Source organism: Cricetulus griseus, assembly GCF_003668045.3.
Source record: "Cricetulus griseus strain 17A/GY chromosome 1 unlocalized genomic scaffold, alternate assembly CriGri-PICRH-1.0 chr1_1, whole genome shotgun sequence".
Classification (NCBI taxonomy): Eukaryota; Metazoa; Chordata; class Mammalia; order Rodentia; family Cricetidae; genus Cricetulus; species Cricetulus griseus.
In genome coordinates this window covers 59,984,003-60,001,194 of record NW_023276807.1, presented here as the reverse complement: position 1 = coordinate 60,001,194, position 17,192 = coordinate 59,984,003, and the positions used below count along the sequence as shown (strand labels likewise).

Below are 17,192 nucleotides of genomic sequence, written 5' to 3'. Positions count from 1 at the left end.
TAGGCCATGGCCCTGAACAGTAATGTGGTTTTGGCCAGTCCTGCTGGTAAGATGAGGGCATTAGAGTAGGATGGACCCATCATGCACACTGTGGGCCTGCCATTGACAATTCTCCTGCCTCTCTGTCTGCTTCAGTTTGGTACAGGCATTATCTGTTGCCTCATAGGTAGGAGGGACAATGAAGTGGAGTTTGTGTCTGTTTATAGGTAACAGGGCCCCTATCAGCTAGGGTTGGCATGTGGACTTGGGCTGCATTCTGATAGCAGGTTGGAACTACAGGATGTATTTATTTACCATTTATTCAGTTGTGATGTGGTACGGTAAAGATGATTTAATGGACTCTGAAATCCTTGAGTATAGAAGGCAGTATGAAGGGCAAGGCCTCCTTGTGTTCCAAGATATGAGGTTAGAAGGAAGCTTGTATTCTGATTTTTTTTTAAAGTGTAGCCACTGAACTCAAATTGCATTTTATGCTGCATATATAGCTCCTATGACAACCTGTTCCTTGATTTAAAAAAAAATATGTTCATCGTAGAAGCATTTCAAAACAAAATGATTATAAAACAATGACCTGTCATTCCTGAAAGTACACTCTACATATTTAAAAACAAGTTCCATACACTATTGTGCATACATGCCTGTAAACTTCTGAATTTGGACTTATAACCCAGATCTTATTTCTAGTGGTGAGGATGTATCTGAATGCTTTTGACCCATTTCCTGTTGTTGCATGAATTGGGTACTTTGCAATTCTTTGTTAATATATAGCACATGTGTAATTATTTTGTCACATAAATCCCCAGAAAAACAATAGCTACAAAAAACCCCCATAAAGATGGATTATTATCGTTTAAGGCTCTGGCACCCCTGTTGGATTTTTATAGGCAAATGATCAACTATTCATTATTGTGATTAGTTGGTATGGTAACACCAGGGTTTGGAGAGACCCACCCTGTTGCTACCATCGGCAGACCTGCTGCTTTTCACATGCCTGGTGTTCTGCATTATCATCAGAGTAACAGACTCCCTCCTCCCCTTTTCTTTCCTGTTGATTTTTCTTTAGCCTGATGAAGTCCTCCGATATCGATCAGGATTTGTTTACAGACAGTTACTGCAAGGTGTGCAGCGCACAGCTGATATCCGAATCCCAGCGGGTGGCCCATTATGAGGTAAGGATAGCTCTGCTCATTCAGCCACCATCGTGTGGCTATGGGACTTGAGGATACTTGCTTTTGGAGTTGGGGAGTTTTCAGAACTGTAAGCTGTGAGCCTGTGTTGTGTGAGTCAGGTCATGATGTGTTTGTTGGGAATAGGGAGTAAAGGTTGGGGACATTATTCTGAGGCCCTGGTTACCTCCCGGATTTTATTTAATTTTGTTTATTAATATTTTAATGTGTGCTTCAGCCCCTAGAGACAGACTGGGCTTCCTTCCTTCGCTCTCTCTGTGAGATAGGCATATATGTCAGATATATAAATTCCACTGTCTTCTTCCACCTGTGATGTGAAGATAGGCTTGAAGACCCTTGTTAGTCACACAGGGAAACATGCATCTCAGAGGGAGTAAAGACACTTGCTTCTCAGAGAACCTCACCTGTTGGTCAGTGACCTAAAGGTTCACCAGAATGTAGGAGTCCCCTGCCATCAGAAGGTAGAAGTCCCCTGCTATCACAATAAAGTTTTAGCCCGGATGCTCTGGAAGGGCTATTGCATGGGAGAGGCTGGTGGATGCTCTTTGGTCCTGCACTGGAAGCAGAGGATAGGAAAGGAAGGGTTGTCTTATATCCCAGGGAGGAATGAGGTGCCAGGAGTGGAGGGCAGGGAGCTGGAGATCCCAAGACACTGAGGGCAGCATCGTGTGTGCTGGTTTCCAACAGCTATGGGAGTAGGGGTTTTCAGGTGTGATGACTTGTAAGGAAGCTTAGATTACAGGGCTTAGCCAGCAACTTTTGTTTTTCATCTTATGAGTTTCATGAATGCCAGTTATTACTCTCACTCACTGAACTTCTCTGGTTCCCAGGTTTTCTGTGTACCATGGGAATAATAAGAACACACTCATACATACCCAGAAATACAGCACACTAACTCTGCCTTTTCCACAGGAGTTTGTGTTAGTGGAAATGTTTTGGAAGCTAAGTGTGTCAGGCATGCGAAATTCTTTTATTGCTGTTATCTCCTTTGCTGCCATGCTTTGATGATGGCAAACAAACAGGCTCTTTGAAGCAGCTGTGAAATCAACACCTATGGGAAACAGCCAGTACAGTTGCCCACCCCAGCATTCCACGGGGGAATGGTTCCAGAAACTCAACCCAGCAGCTACTCAAGTCCTCTGTGTGAAGTGGTGTGATATTTACAGAGAACCTATGCACGTCCTCCCGTGTCTTTCTAATAATCTCTAGATCACTAATGACACCTATACAGTGCCCATTTGCATAGATTCAGCATAGCATTAGCCTATGGCAAATTTAAACTTTGCTTTGCTTTTTGTAACTTGGTGAAACACCCCCCACCCCCCACATGCTTTTGTTTTGGAAATCATGGACCTGGAGGCTGACATGTTATTCTTTTGTCAAGAGGGAAGTGAGTGCTGGAAGCAGCTAAAAGTGAACTTGTTTATGAGGAATAAACCCATTGTTTTGGGAATGATAAACTCTCCAGTTTCTGTAGATGTTGTTTGTAAGCATATACATAACTATAAAAATACCACTAAAGAGCAGGGCATCTGTGGTGATATCTTGCTTGTACAAATAAAGCCTGTTTGAGGGTCAGAGAATGGAGTCTGCCACTAGCTAACCATAGAGGCCTACCATGGTTCTCATTTCTGTGAACCAGGATCATGTGTAGGACTGAACCGCATTGTCTTGGAGCTATGGCCAGCTAGTGGCAAGCTCCATTCTCTGACCCTCAGACAGGCTTTGCTTGTACAAGCGAGATATCAACACCAGCAATATTTCCTGCTCTGAAATTACATTCTCTACATTAGGTCTTTTATTTTAACTTGTAACCATTGTTCTCCGTATTTGAGAATAGAAAGGGTTAAGTTTATTTGATGCCTAATTCCTGAACAGCACCTGCATATTATAGGTATTTTTATTTTTAGCATTTGAGGTGGGGGGATGGGTCTCATACCTAAACATGTTGGTGGTACTGACCAGTACTGTAGCTGAACTAGAAGGCTGATGGCAGAATATTTCAAACAATGAAACTTTTAAATAAACAAACAACAACAAAAGCCCACCTTAGCTGCTCAACTAAAAGTGTGCTTGTTTTGATCTCAGCCTCTCTTATTGATGTACTGGACTCTTGCTGTGGAATAATCTAATTGTTGATGATAGGTGTTAATTGAATATAGCATACGTGGGTTAGAAAAAAAAAAAAGAACAAAGCAATCAATAGCTCCTCCACAAGCAGTGCCATACATCATCTAGCAACATTAAGTCCATTTTGAATGTGGATGGACACTACTGAGTGGTGCCTTTTGCTTGTCTGCCCCTCATCTTCCTTCTATCAGAAATACCCTGTGTGTGCCTGTGTGTTCTCACTGGAGAGGTACTGAGGCAGTGCAGTGACCGAGGCAGGGCCTATGATCCCTTATGAGAGTCTCTTGACTTTCCATTTCTTGTCTTCCTGTCCCTTTGTTGGGGACACTTATGCTGGAGTGTGCCTCAGGTCACCTGAGACTATTTGAAAACTGGTGTTCTATCCATCTGTCCTTGGACTCCACACACAGCCTCTGCTGACATCACCTGTAGAGTGAGTCTCTCATTCAACTCATTGATAATGCTGTGCCTGTGACTCTCAGTGCTTTGCTTTGGTGTTTCAGTCTGACTTGCTTCTCCAGTTCGGGCTGGTAATAGCCTCAGCTTCCCTATGGGGGCACACCAGTGAGCTTCCACTGTGTATTCCTATGTGACTAGCATACTAGTGTTAGATATGGGAGGAGATTATGAACCAGTAAGAGAAATGGTCTTTGTGCCCGAAAAGCTCAGGAACTCCATGGGAAGGAAAGGTTACTGAGTCCCATGTGACTCAGACACCCACATGACAATGCTCAGTACCAGATCTGTGAGTTCCCCACTAGCTCCACAGACCTAGAGATCTGCTCTCCCACATAGACAGTGTCTGTTCTTTCATCAGTTTGGTTCCTCTGGGGCATGGTCAATCATACTCCTAAGGGTATGTCTAAAGACCTACACTCATCACAAAGACCAATTGTGGTAAAAAAAAACTTACTGGCAAATATCATGATTTACCCAGATTTCAAGCATGGGTCAATTTTAGGAAGTGATAAATGATACTTGTTTCCAAAGAATGTTGAAGAGGCTGGTCTGGCTGTCTGGAGGATGCAGGCTAGGAAGGTCACCAGGGTCAGCAAATAGAGAGAATAAGGTTGGTGGTGAAAATGCTCGTGTGTGCGTACCTGTGTGCCTGTGTACATGCTACTGTACACTAGTAAGCTGGTCTCCTGAAGTAGAAGAAAAACAAACAAATGGGTTAATTGCTAATATCTGCATGCCTATTTAACCGATGAACCCTTACAGAGGGGGAAGGAAAGCCTAGCATGTTTTTAATTGACCAGACTGTTCTGGACTATACTCGAACATTTTTCTCTTTGCATATGAAGTCCTGATGTAAACACAAAACAAGGAAATGGAAGGGCACTCAGACATTCTTCTTCTTCTTCTTCTTCTTCTTCTTCTTCTTCTTCTTCTTCTTCTTCTTCTTCTTCTCTCTCTCTCTCTCTCTCTCTCTCTCTCTCTCTCTTTCTCTCCTTGCTAAGCAGTAGAAATATAATTAATTGTTGTCTCTGCTAACAGAGACATGTTGTCGGAGCTAACACACTGAGCACATGCAGAAGAGAACATTTCAGAGTGAGGTGCCTAATGTTACAAAGATCAGAACTCATTTCTTGGGGGCGGGGCAGCACTGGAATGATCTCCTGTGGTTTCAAGAGGCTAAAGGATAATTTCCCACAAAGGGAAGAGTTGCATGCATGAGTAATGGGTGTGGCTCTCTGGTCTATAGGAGGATGGAGAGTTGTCCCCAGTAGATGACGCGAAATGAAGGCCAAAGCATAGAAAATCTTGCCTTCTCTTTCTCTATCCATATACCATATGCAGAATATGTAATATTCAGTATTGCTATACACATTATAATTATCATATAAATATACAATATGTATTTATTTATATTTTAGTAAATCCAAGGGAAGAAATAGTTCAGATATAGAAAGAAAGTAAGAACAATTACTGGGCAGGTCTCATATAAATGTCAGTAATAAATGTCAGCCCAATTTCTTACCTCTTTCTGTAAATCCCTGGGCATTGTTGTGGGACTGGTCTCAGCAATTGCTCTTTGCAGAATCAGTGGCTGTGTGTGATGGTTAATCATGATTGCCAATTTGATAGATATATCATGGAAGCATACTTCTTGGTATGTTCAGGAGGGTGTTTTCACAAAGGCTTAACTAAGGAAGAGCCACCTGGATGCGGGTGTAGCCTGTGGTTCTGGGATGAATAAAAGGAAAAACCAATCAAACTGGGACATCAATGGCTCTCTGCTTTTGAACTGGTGATGCAGTTTCTCTCCCACCACGGTGCCATCCGTCTATTATGGACTGTATTCCCTCATGCTGGGATGGAAAATAAACACATTCATCTCCTCTCCACAGGAATAGCCTTGGATTCTTCCTGATCAGTGGCTGGGGGCTCTGCGAGTGGACAAAACCACCAGAGGCATATGCAGTTCTTACTTTGCTGACCTGTGAATAAAACAGATGTTAATACCACCCACTCCCACTTCACTTTAGGGTAGCTGTGACAGTAATATTTCCCATCCAGGAATAGGAGGACTGGAGACAAAGGCAGTCAGTATCTTAGGGCCACCAGAAGGATAGGTACGGTTTTCTCCCTCTTAGGGGAATAAGGGAACGTCCTAGAACAGTGTTTGACCTCCCGAGGAGGGACTTTGTTCTTTGCTGTGGCACTCACCCCCCTGAACCATTCCCTGTTGAACATCCCCCTGGACCCGCCTGAGGCAGATCTCAGGTCCTGACCTCCTGTTGCTTCCTTCCCATGGGTGATTTAAGGCTTGTACAGTGTTCTGAGATTTTTTAAAGTCAGAATCATAATTTCCTTAGTAATGCGATCCTCTCAGCAATCCAGCAGGCGTTCGTTACAGCTGCTTTCAGAGAGCTGTGTGTCACAGCTGTACAGCTCTTTTGTAGACACAATCTCAAGGCTGCCCTTTTTATTTTTCTTCACCCATTTGCCTACTTCCTCTTTGAGTTCAGTTGTGGAAATTGTAAGTTTATCTAACAGTTAGTAGGTGGAAATGCCACATCCTTAATCTCTTTTTTTTTCCCCCCCGCCAAAAGCCTGGATCACAAGGCTGAGAAATCTTACTGCATCTGCAACAATGAAAGCTTTCTTTCTCTGCCCCCCCACCTTCTCTCCCTTCTCCATCTCCCTCTCCTCCTCTTTCTCCTTCCATCCGAACTTACATCACCAGGAGTATCTACCTGCCAGGAGTATCAGAATCTATCAGACAGTTGGAAATGACGAAGCCTGATGGTGACTTCGCAAGACTTTTTAGGAGTTAGCCCTTCTCATGCCATTGCCCGCAACTCAGTCCCATGGTTCTTCATAAAAAAGCTTTTGAAGTTTTTATACAAATATAATCACACCATTTCCATTTCCTCTCTATCCTTCCTCCAACCATGTACCATCCTCTTCTGACTGGTTAGCTCATTGTAGATGCTTGGCTTCATGATTGTGTTTTCTGCTTTGCTTTCAAAAATTATTTCTACTACTTTTTGATATTAGAGTACAATTATATCATTTCCCCTTCCTTTCTCCCCCTCCAAACTCTTAAACCCTCCCATATAACCCCACTTACTCTCTTTCAAATTCATGGCCTACTTTTTCTTTAATTGTTGACACACACACACACACACACACACACACACACACACACACACACACCTTGTGAAGTTTATATAATCTTAATTGTATGTATATTTTTAGGGAGGACTATTTGGTATAAGACAAAAAATAATTGGTGTGTTCTTCCCTGAGAGACTATTTCATGAGTGTGGGGCATCTTTCCATTTTTGAATGTCTTCCTTCAGAAATTTAAAGTTTTGAATGTAGAAACCCTTTACCTCCTACATTAGTCTCTTTTTTTCTAGATATTTTCTTTGAGGATACTGTGAATGGAAGTCTGTCCGTTGTCTTTCTCTTTATGGTTTTGTTTATGTATAGACTTATTTGAGTTCATTCTCTGTTCTGCCACATTGCTGAATTTATTCATAGTTTCTAGAAATTTTCTGGTAGAATTTTGGGTATCACTTATTTGTAGTATCACTATATATATTTGTAGTATCACACACACACACACACACACACACACACACACACACACACACAGAGAGAGAGAGAGAGAGAGAGAGAGAGAGAGAGAGAGAGAGAGAGAGAGAGATACACGGGAAAGTTTGACTTTGTTGCCTATATATTCCTTTAATTCTCTTTTCTTGCCTGATTGCTCCAGCTAGTACTTGAACATAGTATTGAACAGGGGTAGGGGTAGTTGATAATCCTGTCTCATTTCTGACTTCAATGGGTTTGCTTCCAAGATTTTCTCTGTTTTGGATGATGTTGCCTGTGAGTTTTTCATATTTAACCTTTATTTTGTTGAAGTATGTTTATTATGGCTCAGCATTTGCTAGGACTATTTACCATAAAATTATGTTAGATTTTTGTCAAGGATTTTTTTCATTTATCATGAAGATCATGTGATTTTTTTCTTTATGTCCATTTATGTGGTTTATTACATTTCTTTACTTGTATATATTTGAATCAAGCTTGCATCCCAGAGAAAATACAAATTTGGTCATGGTAGATAATCTTTTTATTTATGTCTATATTCTTTTGCAAGTATTTTATTCAGCACTTTTGAGTCTATGTTCATCAGAGATACTGGCTTGTAATTTTCTGTTTTTGTTGTGTTTTTTACCTGTTTTTTTTGTAGGAATTTGGGGATATTACCTTTCTTTCTTTCTTTCTTTCTTTCTTTCTTTCTTTTTTCTGAATAGTTTAAGAAGGATGGTTGTAGACTTTTTTTGAAAGTCTGGTAGAAATGCTGTGAATCCATTTAGTCCTGGACATTTTTTAAAGCTGGAAGGTCTTTTATTACTATTTAATGTCCTCATTTGTTACAGATCTGTTTAGGTTGTTGATTTCTTGATTTTATTTTGATGGTTTGGCTGAATATAGAAATTCATTAATTTCTTTTAGGTTTTCCAGCTTCATGGAATACATTAAAAATATATTCCCTTGTAATATTCTGAATTTCCTTGGTATCTGTTAAGTTTCCCACTTCATTTATGACTCTGTTAATGTAGGTCTTCTCTTTCTTTCTTTGGTTAGTTAGGCCAAGTACGTGTCAATCAAGTTTATCTTCTCAGAGAACCAACGCTTAGATTTATTGATTTTTTGTATTGTTTTCTTTGTTTCTATTTCATTAATTTCTGCTCTGATTTTAATTATTTCTTGCTAACTGGTTTTGGCATTGGTGTGTACTTTCTTTTTTCTACTTTTTGAGTTGTATCATTAAGCCATTTATTTTTCTTCTTTCCAATTATTTAATGTTGGCACTTTGAGCTACTTTCACTTGTAATACAGTTTTCAATGTGACCCTAGCTAAATTTGAAGAATTGAGGAAAGGTGTGTGTGTGTGTGTGTGTGTGTGTGTGTGTGTGTGTGACCAGCTGTCTCATGGGTCTTTACACTGGAGAAAGATTCGGTGCTGACTAGTTAACACAGCTAGTCATCTGAGAGGAGGGAACTTTGATTAAGAAAATACCTCCATAATATGAGGCTGTAGGCAAGCCTGTAGGGTACATTCTGAACAAGTTATTGATGGGGGAGGGTCCACTCCTTTGTGTGTGGGGCCATTCCAGGGCAGGTGATCCTGGATCCTATCAGAAAGCAGGCCAAGAAAGCCCATAAGCCGTATCCTTCCATGGCCTCTGCATCAGCTCTTGCCTCCCTGTCTGAGTTCCTGTTCTGACTCTTTTTGATGATGAACAGTGATGTAGGCCAATGAAACTTTTACCCCCAGGTTGCTTTTGGTCATGGTGTTTGATCACAGCAGGGATAACCCAGACTAAGACAGATGCATGTTATCTGTCTGGGCAGAGAGACTGGTGTTTGTATTGACACTAAATTTATGGCCACATGCAAAAACTGGACAACAATCTTCATTGTGAGCATACTGAATGTGTTCACTGTAGGTGTATATGGACAGTTAACTTTTCTTTCCCTTCATCTTGTTTTGTGCCTATATCACTCAATTATTTTTCCTTTTATATTATAATTAGATATATTTTGATATGACTTAAGTATTTCAGAAAAAATGATGAAATATAATGCAAATTGTTTTATTCATTTTTGAAGAAGCACTGAATTTCCATAATTTAAAAATCAGTAAATGAAGTAGTATTTAATGCCAAAACTCTTCACTACTTCTGTCTTAGTCACTCGGACTCACCCAGTTTTCTTTGAAATATTTTATGCGTAAGAATGCAGTTTAATTCTTACATACACACACATATTACAAATGGAAAAATGTTCTACCCTTATTTATGTTGTGACATGGATAACTTTTAATATAGTTTTAAAGAAAAGATGAATTCCAGAGTGAATTGAGTTGGACATGGAAATGTCAAGGACCCCAATGGATAAGACCAATGGGAGTAGAGAAACCTTCTCTGGGTGAGACTCAGAGATAGCAAAGCCTTTCTCTGATCCAAGTACAAGTGTTTAGGAATGATTAACACTGTATATAGAAATTATCAACCACATCATCCTCCTCCTGGGTGAGAGCAGCCTGAGACTGCGTCCCTAAAGAGACTTCTTACCAAGAGTAGCTAATCTGCCTCCTTGTTCAGCTGTATACAATAAACCCACCCCCTTGATTCAGATGAATAAAATAAACACAAATTGATTCTGGGCACAGTTGGTGCCCTCAGAAAAAATACAGCCTACCTGGTCCTAGATTTTCTATTTATGTGTCTGTGTGTCTGTTCTTTCTCCATTCTGTTGTTGTCCAAGTCTCCCAGACTAAACCATGTGGAATACACACACAGCTGTATCATTATTTGTAGAGAAACATTTGTGGAATTCTCTTGTAATTCCTTGGTGAAACTCTGGTGGAGCTACTTAGTTCTTAGAACCCATTTAATGATGTGTATGTCACTTAGTTCTCACATCCCCACCTGTGCAGGTTGGCAATGTTCACTAATGATTTTTCTTCCACATTCCCTTTCTTAGCATTCACTGGAAGATTTATCCATTCCTGACCTCTTTGTAGTAAGGCATCTGGAGTTTCTAATTCTTCTGTATGATTAGCCCATTAGGAGATTCCAGAGGCTTTTGGCCTGAGCAGTGGGTGTTGTAGAATATTATTTTAAGATGTGTTACATTTGTGAATGCGGTGGAACATTTGTTTTAATGATGCAAAGATGCATTGCATTATTTTATGTTGCATTTGCTTAACTCTGTGGAGCTGTGTTACTTTGCCCGTCTAAAGCACCTGATGGGCTAATTGAGAGCCGAATGGCCAATAGCGAGGCAGGAAAAAGGATAAGGTGGGACTGGCAGGCAGAGAGAATAAATAGGAAGAGAGATCTGGGTGGAGAAGAAGAAGCAAGAGAGAATAAGGAGAGGAGGGAGGATGTTAGGGGTCAGCCACCCAGCCATCCATGGAGTAAGATAATTTAAGAAAACCTGGCTAGAAACAAGGCAAACTAAGGCTGGGCATTTATAAGAAAGAACATGACTGTGTGTGTGTGTGTGTGTGTGTGTGTGTGTGTGTGTGTGTGTGTGTGTATTTATTTGGGAACCGGATGGTGGGCCCCTCAGAAGAGCTAAGAGTAATAAGAGTAAAACAACCAACAACAAGTGGGCTTGAGTGTTAAACTACTGCGTGTGATTAGCCTTGCTTTTTTCTAGTGTGCTGAGGTGTTGAAAACTGTGCATCCCCATTCTCTATGATTTGAGAATTTAATTAGCTTCCTTAAGCTTTTACTAAGATGATTTAATTTGGAGTAGATTTTTTTTATACATTTGAGCCCCCTCTGCTCACCCCCTTCAGCTTGCTTTGTCCCCTGCTAGGAAAGTCTTAATTTTAAACCTTTGTTCCAGCTGCTAAAAGCTCTTCCATCCTTTTGAAAGAATTCAGATTTTACTAATAAAGAGAAAAATGGACCAGAACCCTCTCCTCTGCTATGAGTATCTGTACTGTGTAGTTGTGTGTCAGCATGACAGAAGCTAAAGTCATCTGAGAGGAGGGAACCTCAAGAAAAATGTTTTCAAAAGATCCAGCTGTAGACAAGCCTGTAGGGTGTTTTCTTAATCAGTGATTGATGAGAGAGAGTTCAGCCCATTGTGGGTGGGGCCATCTCTGGGCTGGTGGTGCTGGGTTCTATAAAAGGCTGAGCAAGCCATGGGGGAGCAAGCCAGTAAACAAAACTCTTCCTTGTCCCTTGCTGATCTACCAGCTCTAGGACCCTGCCCTGTTGAGTTCCTGCCCTGATTTCCTTCATTATGAACAGTGCTGTGGAAGTGTAAGCAAAATAAACCCTTTTCTCTCCAAGTTGCTTTTGTTCATCGTGTTTCATCACAACAATAGTAACCTTGACTAGGACAAATTGGTACCAGGAGTGGGGTATTGCTGTGACAGACCTGACCATGTTGTTTATAGGAAGATTGTGGAAGGACTTTGGCACTTCTGGCTAGAAAAACTCTTGCGTGTTCAAAGCTTGGTGAACTGTTACTAGGTAGCTTGGCAGATAAGAAAAAGGCAGATGACGGGAGTCTGGCTTGTGAAGTTCCAGTAAGTGGTCACTTAAAGAGTCACTTAAAGACTACCAGGCCACAGCATATTGTTATTTGAGAATCTGTGGTGTCTGGTAAGCTGGAGCTGAATAGTTAGCGGTGATTAACAAGAGGCCAGAAACACTGCTGTAAAACATTTGCTTTGCTGGGACAATTGATGCTGGTCAGCTGGAGCTGCGAAATTAGTGGTGAATAATAGAGCAGCATTGCTGAGGTGAAATCTTCTGGGAAGTATTTCTTCAGGGTCAGCTCACAGAAGCTGTGTTTCAGAGACAACCAAAGTTGTATCTCCTACTGGCACCTGAACTTAGTGGTGTGAGAGTCCCCAGGTGCTACTGATTTTAAAGGCATGAAGGGGTCATAGAGAGCAGCTGAGTTTGGCACTGTGTAGCAGGGCTGGAGTTCCTGAAGAGAGATCAGGAGAGGCTATTGGCAAAAGTGCAGCCCAGTTTCAGCAGGAGACCCAGCATTTTGGAGATGTTAGTAACATGAGACAACTGCCAAGAATAGCAGCAGCCATGGAATGGAGCTGGCCTGAGCCTATGAGACAAGCTGTGTGACCCAAGCTCTTTGGAGGAACCCAGATGATTGTGAGTGGATGCCAGACATTGGCTATTGAGTTATTTACACCCTTGGTGGCTGGTTTTTACTTTGCTCAGATTGTGACTATGTCCCTATTCTTCTCTTTGAAGTGAGAAAGTCATTTTATTTATTTGATTTTATAGAAGCCCACAGTTGACTTTGGATTTTAAAAGAAACTTGGGATTTTTATTTAAAAGAGACTGAATTTTCAAAGTGTTTGGATTTTGAATTTTTAAGATGGGGTTTTTAAAGCTTTAATACTTAAATACTTTGTATTAGAAGAAATACTGCTTTGTGTTTCGAGTTGACAACGGTTCAAAATTGTGCCCTATAGTTTGATGTTAATTTGACACAAGCTAAAGCCACCTCAGATGAAGGAACCTCAATTAAGAAAATGGCCTCCATAAAATGGGGATATAAGCAAGCCTAGAAGGCATTTTCCTAGTGATTGATGGGGAGGGAATAGCCCATTGTGGGTGGTGCCATCCCTTGGCTGGTGGTCCTGGGTTCTATAAGAAAGCAGGCTGAGCAAGGCATGATGAGAAAACCAGTAAGCAGCTCCCCTCCATGGCCTCTGCATCAACTCCTGCTCTGTTTGAGTTCCTGTCCTGACTTCTTTCCCTGATGAATAATGATGTGGAAGTCTAGGCCAAACCATTTCCTCCCCATCACAGCAGTAGTAACCTGACTAGAACAGTGTTCCTCCTTTGAGTCTCTTTAAGATCCACTATTTTGATAGTAGGACCTTTATTGGACTACGCAAGTGTTCCCTTGAGACATCCGAGCTATTTGTGTTGCACCTTATTGTCAGTAAGTCTTTGTAATTTTCTCTGAACAGTGCCTCTACCTTGTTCCCCTCTTTATCATAGCCAGTGTGGATGCTGTCACTCGTTTTCTTTTCTTTTCTTTTTTTTTTTCACTTCCTGGAAAGGCAAGCATTGCCAACATTGAGCTCACTTGGGAATTTTCAGTTTCTGCCGATTCCCTGGACTCATTAGCTTTTTCTTGGAGATGTTCTCAGTTAGGAACTCCCTGACTCAAGTCAAAAGGCTGGATGTAACACGGGCCCAGCCCTCTGACACTCCTGCTTGTGATTCCTGTAACATAGAAGGCCATGTAGGCTCTCTCCTTCGGTCCTCCTGTCTTGCCCATGCTTTCCTGTATGTTATCAGATTATCATTTTTTTGTTTTCTTTTGACTAAGGCTTTATTACAACATATCAATCCAAAACATTTAACAATAGAAATTAGGCATATACCTAGTTTCATTATTTTTTTTAAAATCACATATGAATCACTTCTTGGCCTTTTGGTTAAGATTGAGTGTAAACAGCCACGTAAGTTCCCCCCTTTATTTCTGTAGCCACCCCCAAAAAAGTTAGGGTATTAGTGCTTTACTGAAGTGGTGGTTATAGCTTTAGATACTGGTTCTCAGTCAGTAATAGAGTTTCTGCCTTGCCTAGAGACAGAGAGGTGTATCTATTGTGTGAATATCTAGGCTGCCTTTGGTTATGCAACAGTAATGACATGTGGTTTTGTCTTGCTGTGGGCTATACAATTGCTCAGGAGCTTATTGGGATATGTATTGTAAGTGGCTCCTTTAAAATTTTTTCATTTATTCTCTGTGTGTATGTGCACATGTGCACTCCAGGGTAGAGGTCACAGGACAACTAGAGAGAGAAAGAGTTCTCTTCACCATGTGGTTCCCAGGGATAAAACTCATCTCATCATGTTTTATAGGAAGCCTTTGCTCACTGAGCCATCCCTTAGGCCTGGCTTGTTATGGCCAACTTGCATAATTTTCTATTGGCCCATAGTGCCACATAAAATATACTCCATTGGAAAATGTTTCAAAGACAAACTTTAGGGCAAAATTGCACTGCATAGTGCAGCCAACCTTGTGGCTATCTTCCTAGACAACCTTAGTGTAATGGTCACAGACATGTTTTGCATTTCCTAGTGTTGAAGTCATCCTGTTGGATTTCAGTGTTTGAGCCTGAGATGGCTGAAAAGAGGGTTGACAACCAGATGTTTTCTTCCAGTGTCCTGAAGCTTGGGCACAGCTGTGGTTTCAGACATGAGTTGCATTTATACTGACATGTTGCTCATGCTTTTGCACTTTAGGCTGGTGCTAGGTGCTAAGACAGAGGAGAGGCAAGAGAAGAAACTGAATCTGTAGCCAGCATCAAGGTAGAAAGACTGTAAGTGAGTAAATGTGTGAGTGTGTGTGCAAGTGTGTATGAGTCTGTTTGGGTATGTGTCTGCCTGTGTGTGAATGTGAGAGTGTGTGCATATGCATGTGTGTGAGGCTCTGTGAATATTTATGTGTGTATGTGTACATGTGTGTGTGTGTGCATGTGTGTGAGTGTAGGTTCATGATGCATGCCAAGGTATGTGGGTTTGTAGGGCAGAGAATCACCTCTGGTTTCTGTCCCTTCTACCATTTTTCAGTCTTTTGTTCCATGCTGCAAATGCAAGGCTAGCTGACCCGTGAGTTTCCAGGGATTTCACTGTCTCCTTCTGCCATCCCACATCACCATAGGAACAGGATTATAGGCATGAGCTGCCACATCTGGCTTTTTATGTAGGTTCTAGGAATAAACTCAGGTCCTCATGCCTTCAACCCTACCTCTTTCCTTTCCTTTCCTTTCCTTTCCTTTCCTTTCCTTTCCTTTCCTTTCCTTTCCTTTCCTTTCCTTTCCTTTCCTTTTCCTTTTCCTTTTCCTTTCCTTTTTCTTTCCTCCCTCTCTTTTGAATTATGTAAGCTTAGGTTGGTCTAAATTTACCATGGATCATAGGATGACTTTGAACTCCTGATCCCTGTTGTCCACCTCCCAAGAAATGTGCTCCTGCACCCAGTTTATGAGGTGCTACCCACTGAACTGTATCCCTAAAATCATTTTATAAATCTGATGTGTCTCTTAATTACGTTCTCTAAAACCTGTATAGCTCTGTGGGTATAGGTGTTTTTTTACATAATTTCAAAAGTTTAGAATGTCATTCCATCTAGAGAAAAGTTGCAAGCCAATTCTGGAATATTTCTGTATATACTTGACCCAGTTTCTACCACGGTTAACATCTTCCAGTACTGTAGTAAATTTGTCATCCATCAGAGGCACACCAATGGCTCATGCTTATATAACACACACTATCAATCAGCCAGTCTGGACTGTATTCAGACTTACCCTTCTTCATGCACATTTCCTTTCCAGGACCCCACCCAGTATCCCCCTTACCTTTGAGCCTCACGTCTCCTATGTCTCTTCACCCTGTGACTTTTTCAAGCCTCTCACATACTTGAAAACCTCTCCAGCTTGAGAGTTACCAGACAGGTGTGTTCAGTAGGCTGACACCCTGGGAGTGTGTTAGCATTTCTCTCCTGCTAAGCCTCTGCTGTGTGTTTGTAGAAGGAGAAGCACAGAGACAAAGAGAGCAAGATGCCAGCACATTCACTCATGTTGATGCTACTCTTGATTCTCTTGCTGAGGGAGTTTTTGCCCAGTTCTTCACTTCAGAGTTGCTCTCCTCCTCCCTGCTGTAGTCCCTGACAGGATACGACAATGAGAGCGCAAGGGCATACACTGAAGGCATGCAGATAGTTTTATGATATGGAATTCATCCCCACCCATTTTGTTCAGCTGTGCTCTTACTTGTGCATATGATCTCTTGCTTCTGACAGGTTCACAACATTGCACATGAGTATTAGTTACATTTTAGTTTTCCTATTCTTTCAGGTTCAGATATCCACATTGTTTCCAAAGCCTCCTCCCTCCCCCCAACTGCTTTGACTAACATCCCTCACAGATTTCCTAGGAAACCTCTCTGGGAGTTGATCTTACATGGATGTACAACTCAGTGTGGACTTTCTTTATCATTAGACATATTGGTTGGCCGGAGTATTTTGTCTTGAGATAGGATCTTAGTGGAGGCTGGCTTGAACTTGCTATGCAGTTGAAAATGACTTTGACCTTACCTGAGTACTGAGATACAGGCATGTACGACCATGTTTGACCTATGCATTACTAGGGATCTGATCCCTTGCATACCAGGCAAGCACTCTACCAGCTGAGCTACTCCACCCCTCTCCAGGGGGCATATTAGTTCTCAATTTGACTAAGCCTTCGTATCAGACTCATAGTAAAATGAAGGTCCTCATATCATTGCATGCCTGCCAATAATTTAGCATTCTCATTTCCCCTAGTCTATTTAGCATTTTATGTATTCTTGTTTTAAATTGTACCCTGTAATGAGAAACAGTAACATTTGGATACTTCTCAGCCATTTTGTTTTCCTTTTTTTTCCTGATTTCTACTCATGTCCTTGATCTATGTTTTTCATTGGGTTCCTTTATTTGTTTTCATAAATTTTCTTGGCTTTAGATACTGTCTATATCCCTGCCCATTCTATTATGTGCACATTGCTGAGTGTTGATCATTTTTGACTTGTTAAATTTTGTGATGATTTTCATAAGTTGTCTTCCATATAAGAAGTCTTTTTTTTCCTTAGAAGATCGTAACAATACTGAATTGCTCACCATGTCTCCATGCTGAGAAGGCTTTCCTAAATATGGGTTATCGTTGCTGTTTAATTTGACATCTTACTGCAGGTTATTTATTTTTCATGGCCTCCCTTGTTTTTGTCCCTTCACATTTCCGTTCCTTCTCGGCTTTCATTGGTTTGTGTGCCACCTTGCCTTGCTCTTCCTGAAGGATGAGGC

At 41.2% G+C, this 17,192-nt stretch overlaps 1 protein-coding gene across 1 annotated transcript in view; it reads left to right on the top strand.

Annotated features, from left to right (window-relative positions):
- Positions 1 to 1,067: 1,067 nt before the first annotated feature.
- Zmat4 (zinc finger matrin-type 4) overlaps positions 1,068 to 17,192 on the top strand; it is a 281,105-nt gene continuing 264,980 nt past the window's right edge. The window contains exon 1 of the mRNA XM_035453381.1: positions 1,068 to 1,169. Coding sequence (XP_035309272.1) covers positions 1,068 to 1,169 — 102 coding nt within the window. The remainder of the gene's footprint in view (positions 1,170 to 17,192) is intronic.